This window comes from Saccopteryx bilineata, chromosome 3, assembly GCF_036850765.1.
Source record: "Saccopteryx bilineata isolate mSacBil1 chromosome 3, mSacBil1_pri_phased_curated, whole genome shotgun sequence".
NCBI lineage: Eukaryota > Metazoa > Chordata > Mammalia > Chiroptera > Emballonuridae > Saccopteryx > Saccopteryx bilineata.
Genome location: NC_089492.1, coordinates 111,310,794 through 111,326,938, shown reverse-complemented (window position 1 = coordinate 111,326,938; position 16,145 = coordinate 111,310,794). Strand labels below are relative to the sequence as shown.

Genomic DNA, 16,145 nt, shown 5'->3' with positions numbered 1-16,145 from the left:
AAAAAAATTGAATATTGGCACTAAACATGCCTATAGTTGTAAATTTCTAATTTTTTTTTTCTTAATGTGAAAATAAAAACCTCTGGAGATGGACCAAAGATGTTAAAAATATATTTAGGACTATCAACATGTAATGTGAATATAAAATTTCAGTTAGAAAAGTTAGACTTCTTAGTGAACTAGTTTCTTTTTCTAAGAAGTGATGCTTGTAGCACCCGTGACAGCGGTGTAAAAGCTATGGATTCTAAAACTGTTCCACTTAAACTGGGTTAAGTTTTAAATGTCTCTAATGATCTGTGACATTGATTTGGCTGTATTTACTGGCATTTGTAAGTGACTATATATACACTGTAGAAATACTAGATAAAAAATACCTGTATATATCAAAGGTGTTTACAAATGGTAGTTACTGTTTAACATTAAAATGTCTTGAGGTTCTTTTCTGTGATAATAACCTGTTCCCATTAGAAAAAAAACTCAAGGAGAATGAGCTGGATATTTTCCACGTGCCCTTCCATATCTACTCTCCACCTTCTGTTCTCCAAGGCTGCCTCTGTGGACTGCATCAGTGAATGCATCCTTCAGCTTGAGTGGATTCGGCTCCTGAGACATACCAGGGGACAGGGCGAAAAGAGAACGCTATTTGTTCTCCCAATACCTCCTGTTGGGCCTCAGGCTGGTTCCCTTCAACCTGCTCTCTCAGGTCTCAGCTCTCACAAGGTGGTCCATTCCTACAGCTCTGTTCTCCGTATCTGGCAACACCTTCCTCCCCTTCCCCTTCAGGCCCAGGTACCATAATGGCTTCCAGCTGTTGCTCTCCCTGAGGGCTGCCCATCCATTGTTTCCCTTAATCTTGCTCAAACTTTTGTTAATAATTCCTTCATTAAGCTCTCCCCAGACTATTTCCTTTTCAGAGTACCTCTTTTTTTCTTCTTGGGGCCACACCTGACAGATAGTTTAGGCCACACTTGAAGACTTAAGGTTTATTCCTTTCACTATCTACCAATTTTATGAAATTCTACTTAAGACACCAGGACTCCTATACTTTTATATTCTTTGAAGCAATGTTAGGAAACCTGAGCCAAGAATCAAAACCAGAAAAGAGAAAGGTTTCTGAACTTAACAACACTATTCAATGTAATCTTCAGAAATACAACATACAACATGGCACATCAAAGACAGCAGAAAACAAAACACAAACATTTCTATTAAAACAAACCCCCCACAGGGCCCTGCCCAGTTGGCTCAGTGGTAGAGCGTCGGCCTGGTGTGCGGGAGTCCCGGGTTCAATTCCCGGCTAGGGCACACAGGAGAAGTGCCCATCTGCTTCTCCATCCCTCCCCTTCTCTCTTCCCCTCCCGCAGCCAAGGCTCCATTGGAGCAAAGTTGGTTTGGGTGCTGAGGATGGCTCTATGGCCTCTGCCTCAGGCGCTAGAATGGCTCTGGTTGCAACAGAGCAATGCCCTAGATGGGCAGAGCATCGCCCCCTAATGGGCATGCCGGGTGGATCCTGGTCAGGCGAGTGCAGGAGTCTGTCTGACTGCCTCCCTGTTTCCAACTTCAGAAAAATACAAAATAAATAAATAAATAAATAACCCCCCCACACACACACAAAAAAGTTAAATTTGAAAGCATCACCCTGGCATACCAAGGTTGTGGGTTCAATCCCCTGTCAAGAGTGCATACAAAAAACAATCAATGAGTGCACAACTAAATGGAGCAACTAAGTGGTACAAGCTGATGCTTCTCTCTCTCTCTTTCCCTTCTTCTCTCAAGCAATGACAAAAAAATTTTAAAGAGTTAAATTTAAAAATCAATATAACCTCACAACCTTAAAAAAAGTGTATTTGGTTTTTCTATTTTAGATCTGCAATAATTTAAGCAACCTCTAGTAGTTACAGGGAGCAAACCAATGTGCACTGCATAGGTACCAGTTTCCAAGCTTGGGACAAGTGTGGGAACTCTTGTCAAGAAGCAGGGCAATTTCAGAAACACATGGTGGAATGAAAACAAAACTACATATATCCATCCAAAACAAGGTCTGTTAAAACTAAATAGTAACGATTTAAACATGAAATAATGACAGTAACAAGTCATTGATTATAGTCAGTTTAACCTAAAAGAAAGTTATACTACTTCAAGAAACAAATCATATAAACTATGCTTTAAAAAGGAATATATCGGCGGCATATACCAACAGTCTAGTCAATTAACTTGTGCTGTTTATCATAAAAAGTGAGGCTAAAAGGAGAAACGACTTCTTGATTTTTAAAAATAAAACCATATTTTTAAATTATTGGCTTGAAAAAAAACTTTATTAAACATTTTTGGATACTGCTTCCTTTCTTTTAAGAATAGAAAAAGTTGTTTAAATAAAAACAAATCCATACTCAAGTCATTTTCCTTTGCGTGAAGAAATATGAATGAACTGTTGCATTTAGAAGAAAACTAGTTCACTGTCAAAACTTTAAAACATCTCCAGGGCACAGCAAATTCTAAACACACAAAGATCATGTTGCTGCTTCAACAATCTCGGGAACGGTGAGCGTGAGCCTGTCTATGGCTTAGGATCTACTTCCATGTTTGCTTCTACCTCTGGGAGCTTTTCTTCATCTTCCAGTGTTGGTTGAAACTCGTGGATGGTACTGAGAAGAACGCGAAACTGTTTCCGTCTCAATTCCATCTTGTCTTCAACACTTTCTTTAATGTGTGAAAGATGCTCCAATTCTTTTCCCAGGGCCTGTAGATCCTTTAATGACGTGTGCCTGTCTGGATGATGTTGAATCGCTTTTACCAAAGCATCGTATTTTCGGCAATTTTTTCGTATTCGTTTTGCTTGAAGAATTTGCTTTTTGCACTCAGTGATCTTTTCATGTGCGACAGCAATGCTACATTCTATTTCTTTGTAAATTTTTCTATAGTTTTCCATTTCTCTGAGATTCATACCATATACCAGCAAAGTTTTGCCCATTGAAAATTCGCAATTGGACAGTGTGCCCAGCATACATTGGTACTGGCTGTATCCCTCCTCTTCCTGGGGTTCAGAGTTGCACCATTTAATGAAACTTTTCACCAGCAGGTTAATTCTACGATCATCTCCGGCGCCATCTCCATCGATTAGGAGGCGCTTCCGTATGACTTGGTTGTCAGTCACGGTTCCCATGGCGCGTGGCAGCGGCAACGGCAAGCTGAGGCAGCGGTGGCGGGCAGCGGTGGTCGAACTCCCACAAGGCGGCGGAGGTCACACTCCCACAGGGCAGTGGAGGTCACACTCCCACAGGGCGACGGAGGTCACACTCTCACAAGGAGGCAGAGGTCAAACTCCCACAATGCAACAGAGGTCAAACTCCCACAATGCAACAGAGGTCAAACACCCACAATGCAACAGAGGTCAAACTCCCATGATGCAGTGGAGGTCTAACACCCACAAGGCAGAGGTGGTCAAACTCCCACAATCCAGTCAGGTAAACAGCCATGGAGGAAGTGGCAGCAGCCTATGCTCCCCTCACTCGAAAATCCTATTTAAACCAAAAAATTGATATGCCTTCCTCTTCTTAGGAACTCCAGCAACTATCAGTCTGAGATAGAAAAATATTTTTCCTTCTAAATTGATGCTATGAAACGCCAAATAGTAATCCAGAGGATAAGTCATAAAAATGGAATTTAGACTGACTGACATGAAGCATAGGCTTTCTGGGGTAGATGTCCCTAAAAGTTGACCTTCCTTTTGCCTTCTTACCGTGAACTCTAGCCGTGGTCATCTGGGCAGCAGCCAAGGAAGAGCATCTCTGAGTCCAGGAGGAATTCACAGGAGGATGCGAGAATATAAATTATCCCAGGAGAATGACAAAAAGTTTCTGGTGCCAGGCAGAATTGTTACTCCACAGAGGCATTGTTTACATACATCCCAGAAGGAATTTGCAAGACTTGGGAAGCTGTTCCTTTTTTAGAGGACGTTTATGTTTTCACTTCTTTACGTGTCTGCATCTTTTGTCATAACAACAAACAAAACTTTTACAGTCCTGAGTGTTGGCATCTTCCAACATTCATATCACTGTTCAGTTGTGCAAAAGATGCAGCACATGGGCAAGTATAAGAATTTCTGATTGTCTTCTACAGCTGAGGATGATATGGGCATGGCCCATGACCACTGCTTATTTGTCTCGCTCTCCTTTCTTCCAGGTGGTAGTTTAAAACAACTGTCCTCGTCTGTTTTCTTTTCACCACTGTGTATTTGGCATATTATTGTGGTTACCATTATCATTAGCTACAGGACTATGAGGAGATTTAGCTGGACCTGGATGAGAGGACTTTATAACTCCCCGAGATCCTGGATATGGGTGTGGATGCAGTAACTGGTTGAGACTTGAAGAAGTCTCTCTTTGGGGAGAGAATAACTGCATTTTTAATCATATGTGGGACAGTTTAATTTGGGGCACTTTAATGTATATATGTGACCCCCCAAAAAAGGGGTGGTGTATTGGAGAAATTTGCTGTTTTGGGTCTATCCAGAAATCAATTAATCACTCTAATTTTGATAATAGCCCTGAATTTTTACTTCCGGTGGAGGTGACCACTTCTAGTCTATAGGTGGCATGTGACTACTTAAAAATTGTCAAAGGTTCATATTTCCCAGGTCATAGTGATTGATTCAAGGGTGGCCATGTGACCCACCAGAACCAATAGCACATCATAAGGTATTTGTAGGGATTTATGAATCAGAGGCACTTCTTTCCTGCCAGTTTTGAACCATTAAGACTATAAATTCCTGACTCCAATGGCAAGAGAAGTGAAGGCAAAAATTAATGAATGGGACTACATCAGACTAAGAAGTTTTTGCTCAGCAAGAGAAACTGATAACAAAATAAACAGAAAGCCAACTAAATGGGAAATGATATTTTCAAACAACAGCTCAGATAAGGGCCTAATATCCAAAATATACAAAGAACTCATAAAACTCAACAACAAACAAACAAACAATCCAATAAAAAAATGGGAAGAGGATATGAATAGACACTTCTCCCAGGAAGAAATACAAATGGCCAACAGATATATGAAAAGATGCTCATCTTCTTTAGCTATTAGAGAAATGCAAATCAAAACGGCAATGAGATACCACCTCACACCTGTTCGATTAGCAGTTATTAGCAAGTCAGGTAATAGCAAATGTTGGAGAGGCTGTGGAGAAAAAGGAACCCTCATACACTGTTGGTGGGAATGTAAAGTAGTACAACCATTATGGAAGAAAGTATGGTGGTTCCTCAAAAAACTGAAAATAGAACTACCTTATGACCCAGCAATCCCTCTACTGGGTATATATCCCCAAAACTCAGAAACATTGATACGTAAAGACACATGCAGCCCCATGTTTATTGCAGCATTGTTCACAGTGGCCAGGACATGGAAACAACCAAAAAGCCCATCAATAGATGACTGGATAAAGAAGATGTGGCACATATACACTATGGAATACTACTCAGCCATAAGAAATGATGACATCGGAACATTTACAGCAAAATGGTGGGATCTTGATAACATGATACGAAGCGAAATAAGTAAATCAGAAAAAACCAGGAACTGTATTATTCCATACGTAGGTGGGACATAATACTGAAACTAAGAGACATTGACAAGAGTGTGGTGGTTACGGGGGGGGAGGGGGGAATGGGAGAGGGATAGGCGGTGGGGAGGGGCACAAAGAAAACAAGATAGAAGGTGACAGAGGACAATCTGACTTTGGGTGGTGGGTATGCAACATAATTGAACGACAAGATAACCTGGACTTGTTATCTTTGAATATATGTATCCTGATTTATTGATGTCACCCCATTAAAAAAATAAAATTATAAAAAAAAAAAAAAAGACTATAAATTCCAAATGCAGCCATTTTCCTACTTGAAAAAACTGCAATAATACAGAGGTAGCAGAACGCAGAGGTAGCAGAACTGAGATTCGGAGAGAGAACAGAGTCCTGGCAGCATGACTTGAGTTTTCATATCAAGTGGAACCTGAAGTCACCTTATCCCTGGATTTTCATGTGTGTGATGTGAGCCAATGCCTCCTTTTGCTTAGACCAGTTTGGGTTGAGTGACTCCTTTAAAACTAAAATACCTATCTTATAAATGAAAAAATAATATATTTATATAAACAAGGTATAACCTTGATAATGTATTGAAAGAAACTTTATAATTTATAGGCAACTCTAGTAATTTGGTACTGAGCAAACTTTAGGGATTTTATCCTCAGATGAGAGAACTGTTTTTACCAAAATCAGAAGATAGGATTTTGGTACCATTCCTTGTGCTTTGATGATGGGAAGTATTATGTAACTCAAATTGCTCTGAGAAACTATCCTTTCCCCCTTCCTACCTTTTCTTTTCTCAAAAGAAACTTCCTGAATTTAAGATATTTATTAAATAATAGTTAAGTTTTCACATGGATAAAATAGCTATTACATTATGAGGAAATGTAATGTAAGAGATGAGGTTAAAACTTGAGAGCAAGTGGGAGTGTCAGGGTGGAGGTGGGTCCTGGAGAGGCAGAGGAAGCTTGGAAAGGCTGTTCTAGATCAGGGGTTGGGAACCCATGGCTTGCAAGTCAGATGTGGCTCTTTTGATATCTGCATCTGGCTCACAGACAAATCTTTGATAAAAAAAAATAATGTTAAAAATATAAAACATTCTCATGTATTACAATCCATTCATTTCCTACCGCTCATGTTCATGGTTGCGGGTGGCTGGAGCCAATCACAGCTGTCCTCCGGGACAACACCAAATTTTTATTGGATAATGCGTAATGTACACAGGTCGTTATATGGCTCTCACGGAATTACATTTTAAAATATGTGGCATTCATGGCTCTCTCAGCCAAAAAGGTTCCCGACCCCTGTTCTAGATCCTAATTACATGGAGTCAGCTGGGGATGAAGGAGAGCACTGTGGGGCAGCCCTGAGTGTCTCAATGAGGCCCGAAAAGCATAGATTCTCAGAACTGGACTTCAGTGACTTTCCTCAGCACATGCCACACCCGGCAGCTGAATAGTTAGGATGCCCAAGGGCCCACCCAGTGCTGGAGATGGGCTAGATCAGTGTGCCAAGGTCACAGAGCCAATGTTCCCCAGTGTGTTAGTGCAAAGTTGAAATGGGTGACCAGGATACTCAGTAAACACCTGGAAGGGATTATATGTTGGTGAGATTAGCCCATTATTTTTTTTTTTGAGAACAATTAAATTTCTCTCAGCTTTTCAATTTCTCAAAAATATTGGTACTGGAGATCAGATGACTTCGGAGGAATAAGAACTCAGTGTCTTTGAAATTGTACAAGGAAGCACAATCTAAAGCCTCACAGCTATTTTAAAATCAAATAATGAAGTTGAATTTGAAATGGTTTATTACTGTCTTAAATTTTAGGAAATAAGAATTGAATTGCTTAAAAAAATGATGCATAATGTGCAACTGCCTTTAAGGCATTGTTTTCAATATGACAGATGCTACACTAATCTCATGGTTTCTAAGGTGGAGAGGAATTCAAACCAAATGTAGAACAACTTTAGACATTGGTAAGAGACAAAATACCATATTTCCCCATGTATAGGACATACTCTTTTTCAAAAAATTTGGGATCTAAAAACTGGGTGTGTCTTATACAGTGGTTGTGGCATTTCAAATGCCATAGATGGAACTAAGGATGAGGCAATATAAGAAGACAGTGATTCATCATCAGACACAGATGAGGACAGGCTAATGGAGGGGAGTTTTGACAGTGATGAGAAGTTGTATGAATTTTATGATGAATAAAACTTGAGTTCAATAACTTTATGTAATACATTGTTTTTCAAATTTTGGGCCCCCAAATTAAGCTGCGTCTTATACATGGGAGCATCTTATACATGGGGACACGGCACTGAATGGGTGTTTTAAGCTCATGTCTGTTGTGGTTCTTGAATATTTGTCTCCCATTAGCCTTATTGGTACATGTTTTGGCCTGGTTGTTTAGAAAAGGCACCCAGGTATGGGCAGTTATCAGCAGCTATATACAGAAAGGAACAGTAAAGGAGAGCCTTTGCTCCTCACTCAAATAAGCAGAGCTTGAAGTAGTCAAAGGGAGCAGTGTCATAGTTGACAGTCCTGAATAGTCCCAGGGAGAATCTGGGTGTTGTCAGGCCCCACTGTCTGAGGCCCCAGCATTTCTGTCTCTGCTTCTCTCTCATGCCTGGGACACTGGAGTCCATGGAACTTAGGTAAGGACTCAGGTGAGCTGTCTGCTGACTTGTTAGGAGTCCTCCCTGCCCAAGGGCTCCTGCCCCACCTTCGCTTTCTCACAAATTCTCTTGAAGGCTCTGCCTGGCCTGGCACCCATTTGTCTCTTCTGCAGTTCAGAAGCTGCCTATAGTCCTATCTCTGAGGTTCTGATTACTGATAACAGGTGGAGACTACTTGTTCTCGGTTCTCATTAGGATTTGCCTCATGGAGGCTGCTAACTCAAACTGTTTACCACTCCGGCTCTGCTCGCCCCTTCCTGGTGCGGCCCCACTCTGCCCCCAGTGTGCGCACATCTGGCATCCTGCTCTCCGGTTCCGGCCCCAGTGGGAACTGATGCTGCCATGGCTTTTTAAGTTAACAAAGACATTGTACAGAAAGGCTTGATTATTGCTCTAGACCCCGTGTTTATCTTAATATTGTTTTCTTCACTACAACCTGGTGCAAAAATTTTTTTTAAATGCTAGTACTAAAATAACTCCCGCTGGCCCTGGCCGGTTGGCTCAGCGGTAGAGCGTCGGCCTAGCGTGCGGAGGACCTGGGTTCGATTCCCGGCCAGGGCACATAGGAGAAGCGCCCATTTGCTTCTCCACCCCTCCGCCGCACCTTCCTCTCTGTCTCTCTCTTCCCCTCCCGCTGCCAAGGCTCCATTGGAGCAAAGATGGCCCGGGCGCTGGGGATGGCTCTGTGGCCTCTGCCCCAGGCGCTAGAGTGGCTCTGGTCGCAACATGGCGACATCCAGGAGGGTCGCAACATGGGGGCAGAGCATCGCCCCCTGGTGGGCAGAGCGTCGCCCCTGGTGGGCGTGCCGGGTGGATCCCGGTCGGGCGCATGCGGGAGTCTGTCTGACTGTCTCTCCCTGTTTCCAGCTTCAGAAAAATGCAAAAAAAATAAAAAATAAAAAATAAATAAATAAATAAAATAACTCCCGCTATATCTCATAACACTATGAAGCACTTTTTCTTTTGTATTAAAAAAGGCCAATCCTGTATATGCTATGAACAAGTTCCCAATTCGACACATTGGAGAAAATGAGGTAGCTTCAAAATTCTGGATTTTAAGATAGTAAATTCTTAAGGTTGTCTCTACCTTCATCTCACTCACCTCTTCCTACATTGAGCAGGTGTGAGGTTTTTGCTGACCTGCCCAAAGAGACACCAAGACCAAGAAATGTTCAGGTGAACCTCAGTTTAAGTTAGAAATCAGCTGTAGTGTTTAAAATTAGAAATTTGATTAGGTTTCTACATCTAAGTGGCCATCTAAGTTATTGCATGATGAAGCTCTAGTTATAGAAATCAGCCACAAACCACCTTGGAATAATAGCCATGCTAAATGTGAAAAACAATTTGAGTCTCATCAGTTATATACATCATGGAACCAGCGTGCTTGTGACCACCAGACCCATGTCAGTGAACAGCCCACAGAGAATTCTTAGACATCTTTGAGATCCATGAAATTCTCTTTAGATGTAAAAAGTTTTTATTCCATATTTATCCTCCCTACTATGAATATGGTAAATTAAGTAATAGTAGTAATTATGAGCTACAAACTGTTAAAAAGTATTTGACAATTTCTCTTATTGTAATCAACAATTTATAGTAGCACATCAAAAAGACCTAAAATAATACCAGCAAGTTTCCTTCATCACAGAGGATCCAAGACAACAAAATCAAATAGGCTGGAATTGCCAAACACGCCCGAGCAAATGTGAGCGGGTGAAGACACTGTAAAAGAAGGTACACCAAGGGACACAGTAACTCACAGACCCTGGTTAGAACAGAGGGTTGTTTTCATAACCTCCAAATATTCCTTCATGACCTCAGAAGCCTGCCTCCCCGCCTACCTGTCTAGTCAGCATGCTCTCCTGGCAGCCATCACATTCAGGACAGCTCTTCGCTATCCTGACATCCTCACTGGGAGCGGGAAGCCCAGTCCAACCAAATCTCACATCTGTGCAAATCATATTCCGTAAACCACTTGGGCAAAGTAGAAACCAAACTCTGTCATGTATCAAAGGCTCTGGGCAACATTCCCCAAAGTAAGCATTTATGCAGGTTAAGACTTTGTGCATACACATAAAAGACCAGCTTAAGTAGCAACTTTGAGGGCAAAGGAAATGGACTGTGGTTTAAGTGAGTTTCTTGCCATCAGGTATAATAAATGCAAACAAACCTGGCAACACCATACCTTTCTTCCACTGAAACTTCTTTCATCTGCTGGTGAGGTTTGGTGCCCTCCATTTCCCTGATGCTCACAGCGTAGATCTTGGTGGTGTAATCAATGGCCTTTTCTCTAGCAACGTCACTGTCATAACCTCAAACAACAGAAAGAGGTGGGGAGTGGAGTTGGTTTGGTGGCTCAGGAGGGGATTGGAAGAAGGCGCAGTTGATGCCCGGCAGTTAGGACTCACCTCCATCCTCTTCTACATCAGTGTCTGATTCCTCACTATCCACCAGCTTGCTTTCCTGGGTCCCCACAAACTCCCTGGTCCAGATCATCAAGGCGGTGTCCGCGCCACCTACTGTGAGCAGCACAGAATCGTTGTGCAGCCATCGCACGTTGGTGACATGTGCACTGTGTCCCACGTACTTCTTGAATCTTGCGTGCTGGCCCTGTAAAGCCAGGAATTTGCAATTACCCCATTTGTAGTCTCACTGTTCCTGTCTCTGGGGTTACTTAATCTGGGTTATTCTCCAGAGAGGCTTCTACTGGATACAAATGAAACACTTAAGCAGCAATTTCCTTCCATTTCTTTAGAACATAAGCTCTGTGAGGGCTGGGACTAGCTCTCTTTTTTCCCTACATTACCTGGCTCATCGTGGGTTCTCAAGAAATAGTTTTAGGGACAAATTAAATGTTAGACTTTAGAAGCTTTTTTCTGGGAGTGTAAGAAGTATAAAAAGCTTGTTTCTGTGTCTCTCACATATCAAATGTGCATTCTCCACAGGTCTCTAGTGTAAACTTCTGATTGTGAGTCTGGCTGACATTTGAGATCAGAAGTGTCCTCCCAGGCATTCCCCACAGTGGTTTTTGAACCAAAGCCCAGACTATGACAGAACAGCAAGGGACTTCTTATAATCCCGGGGCCTCAAGTAAGATTTAAAACACACAACAGTGTCTGTCATGGACACTGGAAACAATCTCTAACACTAAAAACACTCAACCAATTGATTTAAAAACAAAGTAAGCTGCTTTTCAACAACCACCATCAAGTAAGAAGAACCCAGTTTATTAGTAAGTATCACGAGCTCTTCAGAGTGGCACACAGGACAAGTGAATGTGACTTAGTGGCGCCCTCTGGGGCAGCCCTGACCAGCAGTGGGGGTTGCATCTGGCATTAGAAGCCAGCTTCCACTTCTGATTCATGAGCCACAGTCTGGCAAAAACAGCTCTGGTGGGAGCCATTTAAAAAGGGTTTATGGAAGAATATACCTTGTTCTTGGCTAGGAAGAATAAATATAATCAAGATGGCTATATTACCCAAAGCAATATACAAATTTAATGCAATTCCCATCAAACTTCCAATGACATTTTTTAAAGAAATAGAGCAAAAAATCATCAGATTTATATGGAACTATAAAAAAACCCGAATAGCCAAAGCAATCCTAAAGAAAAAGAATGAAGCTGGGGGCATTATAATACCTGACTTCAAATTCTATTATAGGGCCATGACAATCAAAACAGCATGGTTTGGCAGAAAAATAGACACTCAGACCAATGGAACAGAATAGAAAGTCCAGAAATAAAACCACATATATATAGTCAAATAATTTTTGATAAAGGGGCCAACAACACACAATGGAGAAAAGAAAGCCTCTTCAATAAATGGTGCTGGGAAAACTGGAAAGCCACATGCAAAAGAATGAAACTGGACTACAGTCTCTCCCCCTGTACAAAAATTAACTCAAAATGGATCAAAGATCTAAACATAAGACCTGAAACAATTAAGTACATAGAAGAAGACATAGGTACCTGGGTTTTAAAGAGCATTTTATGAATTTGACTCCACAAGCAAGAGAAGTGAAGGCAAAAATTAATGAATGGGACTACATCAGACTAAGAAGTTTTTGCTCAGCAAGAGAAACTGATAACAAAATAAACAGAAAGCCAACTAAATGGGAAATGATATTTTCAAACAACAGCTCAGATAAGGGCCAAATATCCAAAATATACAAAGAATTCATAAAACTCAACAACAAACAAACAAACAATCCAATAAAAAAATGGGAAGAGGATATGAACAGACACTTCTCCCAGGAAGAAATACAAATGGCCAACAGATATATGAAAAGATGCTCATCTTCTTTAGCTATTAGAGAAATGCAAATCAAAACTGCAATGAGATACCACCTCACACCTGTTCGATTAGCTATTATTAGCAAGACAGGTAATAGCAAATGTTGGAGAGGCTGTGGAGAAAAAGGAACCCTCATCCACTGTTGGTGGGAATGTAATGTAGTACAACCATTATGGAAGAAAGTATGGTGGTTCCTCAAAAAACTGCAAATAGAACTACCTTATGACCCAACAATCCCTCTACTGGGTATATACCCCAAAAACTCAGAAACATTGATATGTAAAGACACATGCAGCCCCATGTTTATTGCAGCATTGTTCACAGCGGCCAGGACATGGAAACAACCAAAAAGCCCGTCAATAGATGACTGGATAAAGAAGATGTGGCACATATACACTATGGAATACTACTCAGCCATAAGAAATGATGACATCGGAACATTTACAGCAAAATGGTGGGATCTTGATAACATGATACGAAGCGAAATAAGTAAATCAGAAAAAACCAGGAACTGCATTATTCCATACGTAGGTGGGACATAAAAGTGAAACTAAGAGACATTGATAAGAGTGTGGTGGTTATGGGGGGAGGGGGGAATGGGAGAGGGAAAGGGGGAGGGGAAGGGGCACAAAGAAAACAAGATAGAAGGTGACAGAGGACAATCTGACTTTGGGTGATGGGTATGCAACATAATTGAACGACAAGATAACCTGGACTTGTTATCTTTGAATATATGTATCCTGATTTATTGATGTCACCCCATTAAAAAAATAAAATTATTATAAAAAAAAAATCAAGAAAGGCAGAAGAACTGTTACAGATTAAAGCAAACTAAACAGATACATTAACTAAATGCAATGTGTGACCCTAGGCCGGACCCTGGGTTGGGAAATAACTGCCGTAAGAAGTTGTTATTTCAAATGCTATAGAAATGTTTACCTGAAACCTATGTGCTCTTATTGATCAATATCACCCCATTAAATTTAATTTTTAAAAATTTTTAAAAAAATAAATAAAAAGCCCTGGCCGGTTGGCTCAGCGGTAGAGCGTCGGCCTAGCGTGCGGAGGACCCGGGTTCGATTCCCGGCCAGGGCACATCGGAGAAGCGCCCATTTGCTTCTCCACCCCTCCACCGCGCCTTCCTCTCTGTCTCTCTCTTCCCCTCCCGCTGCCAAGGCTCCATTGGAGCAAAGATGGCCCGGGCGCTGGGGATGGCTCTGTGACCTCTGCCCCAGGCGCTAGAGTGGCTCTGGTCGCAATATGGCGACGCCCAGGATGGGCAGAGCATCGCCCCCTGGTGGGCAGAGCTTCGCCCCATGGTGGGCGTGCCGGGTGGATCCCGGTCGGGCGCATGCGGGAGCCTGTCTGACTGTCTCTCCCTGTTTCCAGCTTCAGAAAAGAAAATGCAAAAATAAATAAATAAATAAATAAAAATAAAAAGGGTTTAAAAAGGGAGAGTTTTTCCATCCCCTCAGTGACTTCCAGGGAATACCTTATATAATGTAGGAAGCTGCATATACTTTCTAAAGTCATGAGAGGGTCATCAGTGTCCCTGGTGAAACTTTATTCAATCATTGACAAGAGGCTCCCAGAGGGTTGTGGACTGGCATGCTGGGGAACCCTGAAACCACCACAGACACGCGGCAGGAGACAGGTGCAGGAGAGTACGTGACTTTAAAATACTCTTGGTCGAGAGCTCTTTGGATTTGGCTGGCCCCACTCTGACCGCAGAGTGGAACTGCCCAGTCCTTGGCAGAGCGCTGAGTCTGAAAGGATGAGGGGAGCAAACAGGTGGGCAACATTTCCAGGAAGCCTCCAGAGCCACTAGTTTGCTAAGTGAATAGGCAGAGCAATATAAGGATTTCCAATGAACCCACTGTGGGACCAGGTGAGATCCAGGAGCCGCTGACACAAAGAGGACAGTCACGATGGCTGCAGCTGTGTGTCCTGCCAGTCTTCCTGCTGGAAGCAGAACCAACCTGTTATGCAAGCTGGGTTCCAAGAGAAAAAAGAAAGTAATGTCTGAAGGTGATCAGAATCTTTACAGAGGGAAAGTGACACAAAAGAATAAGAAAAAGGAAAAATTTCTGAGTCAATTCCAGCAAAGGGTGATTCAAGATTCTCAGAATAGGAAACAAGATTACTGCTTCATGGAACAATAAAAGGAATTCACAGTTATTGGAAGGCTCCAGGAAACCAGCTGCTCCCCCAGGAAGAAGAGGCTGGTAGGGATGCTCGGTGGTTCTCGTAGGGCCCACGGAAGGAGCCTCCTGAAGATCTAGCACAGCCAGCCAGGTGCACTGCCCTTCTGGGTCAGCAGGCCAAATCCTGCATTTCTGTTACAGCCATCGGCACTCGCTACCACAACTCTCCTCCTCCACTGAGTGCTGAAAGAGCGGAGAATCTAAAATATGTCCACAGAGCGCTGGTTGTGCACTGTTTTTAGGTGAGAAATTCCTGAAAATCTGATGAAAGCTATGTACCCTCTCTCCACATTCACATTTCACACAGTTTCTATGAAAAATTTTATGCGCAAGGTTCTTCTTTGAAGAGCCATTCTCTTGAGCCTTCCACGCTGAGAAAGAAACTTAAGATCCCAAGGGTGAGTTTTTAAAAGGTAATGACTTGGTAATATATACAGTGGTACCTTGAGATATGAATTTAATTCGTTCTGTAACCGAGCTCGTCAGTCAACTTGTATATCAAACTGCCGATACTGGACCCGTGTGCCAATGTGCCAACTAGCGGCAGCTTCCCGAATCATGACTCGTATTTTGGAATTTTGCACGGATCTTGAACAAAAATACAAACTGAGTTGCAGCTCGTATCTTAAAAAAAAATCGTATGTTGGTCTGTTCGTATCTCAAGGTACCACTGTACCTTTTTATCCTTAAATTTGCTTTATTATACTTTTCTAACAGAGGATATGAGGTTGCTAAAATGCTGACAATTTTACAATTTTGTGCAAGGTAAGAGAAATATACAAATAAAGTCAACAAAGGGTCATCAATATATAAGTTTTAGATATTATATACTAAATTATAGCTAATTTCTAGATGAACTAGCATATAGGTAGCATCATCAGGGATGATAAAGTCTGCAGTAGCTTTAAAGAAAGGTGAGAATTTAAAAAATGAGATAATAATTATAGTAAAACCTGTAAGTTTGGGATACTTCCTATATATATATAGGAAGCATTACTCTAAATCAGGGGTCCCCAAACTTTTTACACAGGTGGCCAGTTCATTGTCCGCCACATACAGTGCTCCTCTCACTGACCACCAATGAAAGAGGTGCCCCTTCCGGAAGTGCGGCGGGGGCCAGATAAATGGCCTCAGGGGGCCGGATGTGGCCCGTGGGCCGTAGTTTGGGGATGCCTGCAATGGTTTATTTAACTTGCATAATGACATAACATCCAATTAGAAAAGGATTTATTCCCACCTTACAGAGGACTCCACTCTTGTTCCAGCGATTCTAAAAAACTCCTGTTAGGTCAAGTGGTTAATAAATGCCAGAGCCAGCACTGGAACCAGATGCCTTGGCTTTAGAATGGAGGACATGGTCATAGTTTAACCTCTCCAGTCTCGTGAA

At 42.0% G+C, this 16,145-nt stretch overlaps 1 protein-coding gene and 1 pseudogene across 3 annotated transcripts in view; both read right to left on the bottom strand.

Annotated features, from left to right (window-relative positions):
- The window catches only part of EML6 (EMAP like 6), a 283,824-nt gene that overhangs the window by 42,154 nt on the left and 225,525 nt on the right, over positions 1-16,145 (bottom strand). For all 3 annotated transcript variants that reach the window (XM_066267137.1, XM_066267140.1, XM_066267139.1), the window contains exons 27-28: positions 10,668-10,869; positions 10,445-10,571 (exon numbers count right to left, since the gene is read on the bottom strand). In XM_066267137.1, the coding sequence (XP_066123234.1) occupies positions 10,445-10,571; positions 10,668-10,869 (329 nt within the window). The remainder of the gene's footprint in view (positions 1-10,444; positions 10,572-10,667; positions 10,870-16,145) is intronic.
- Positions 2,558-3,163, bottom strand: LOC136328695 (THO complex subunit 7 homolog pseudogene; annotated as a pseudogene).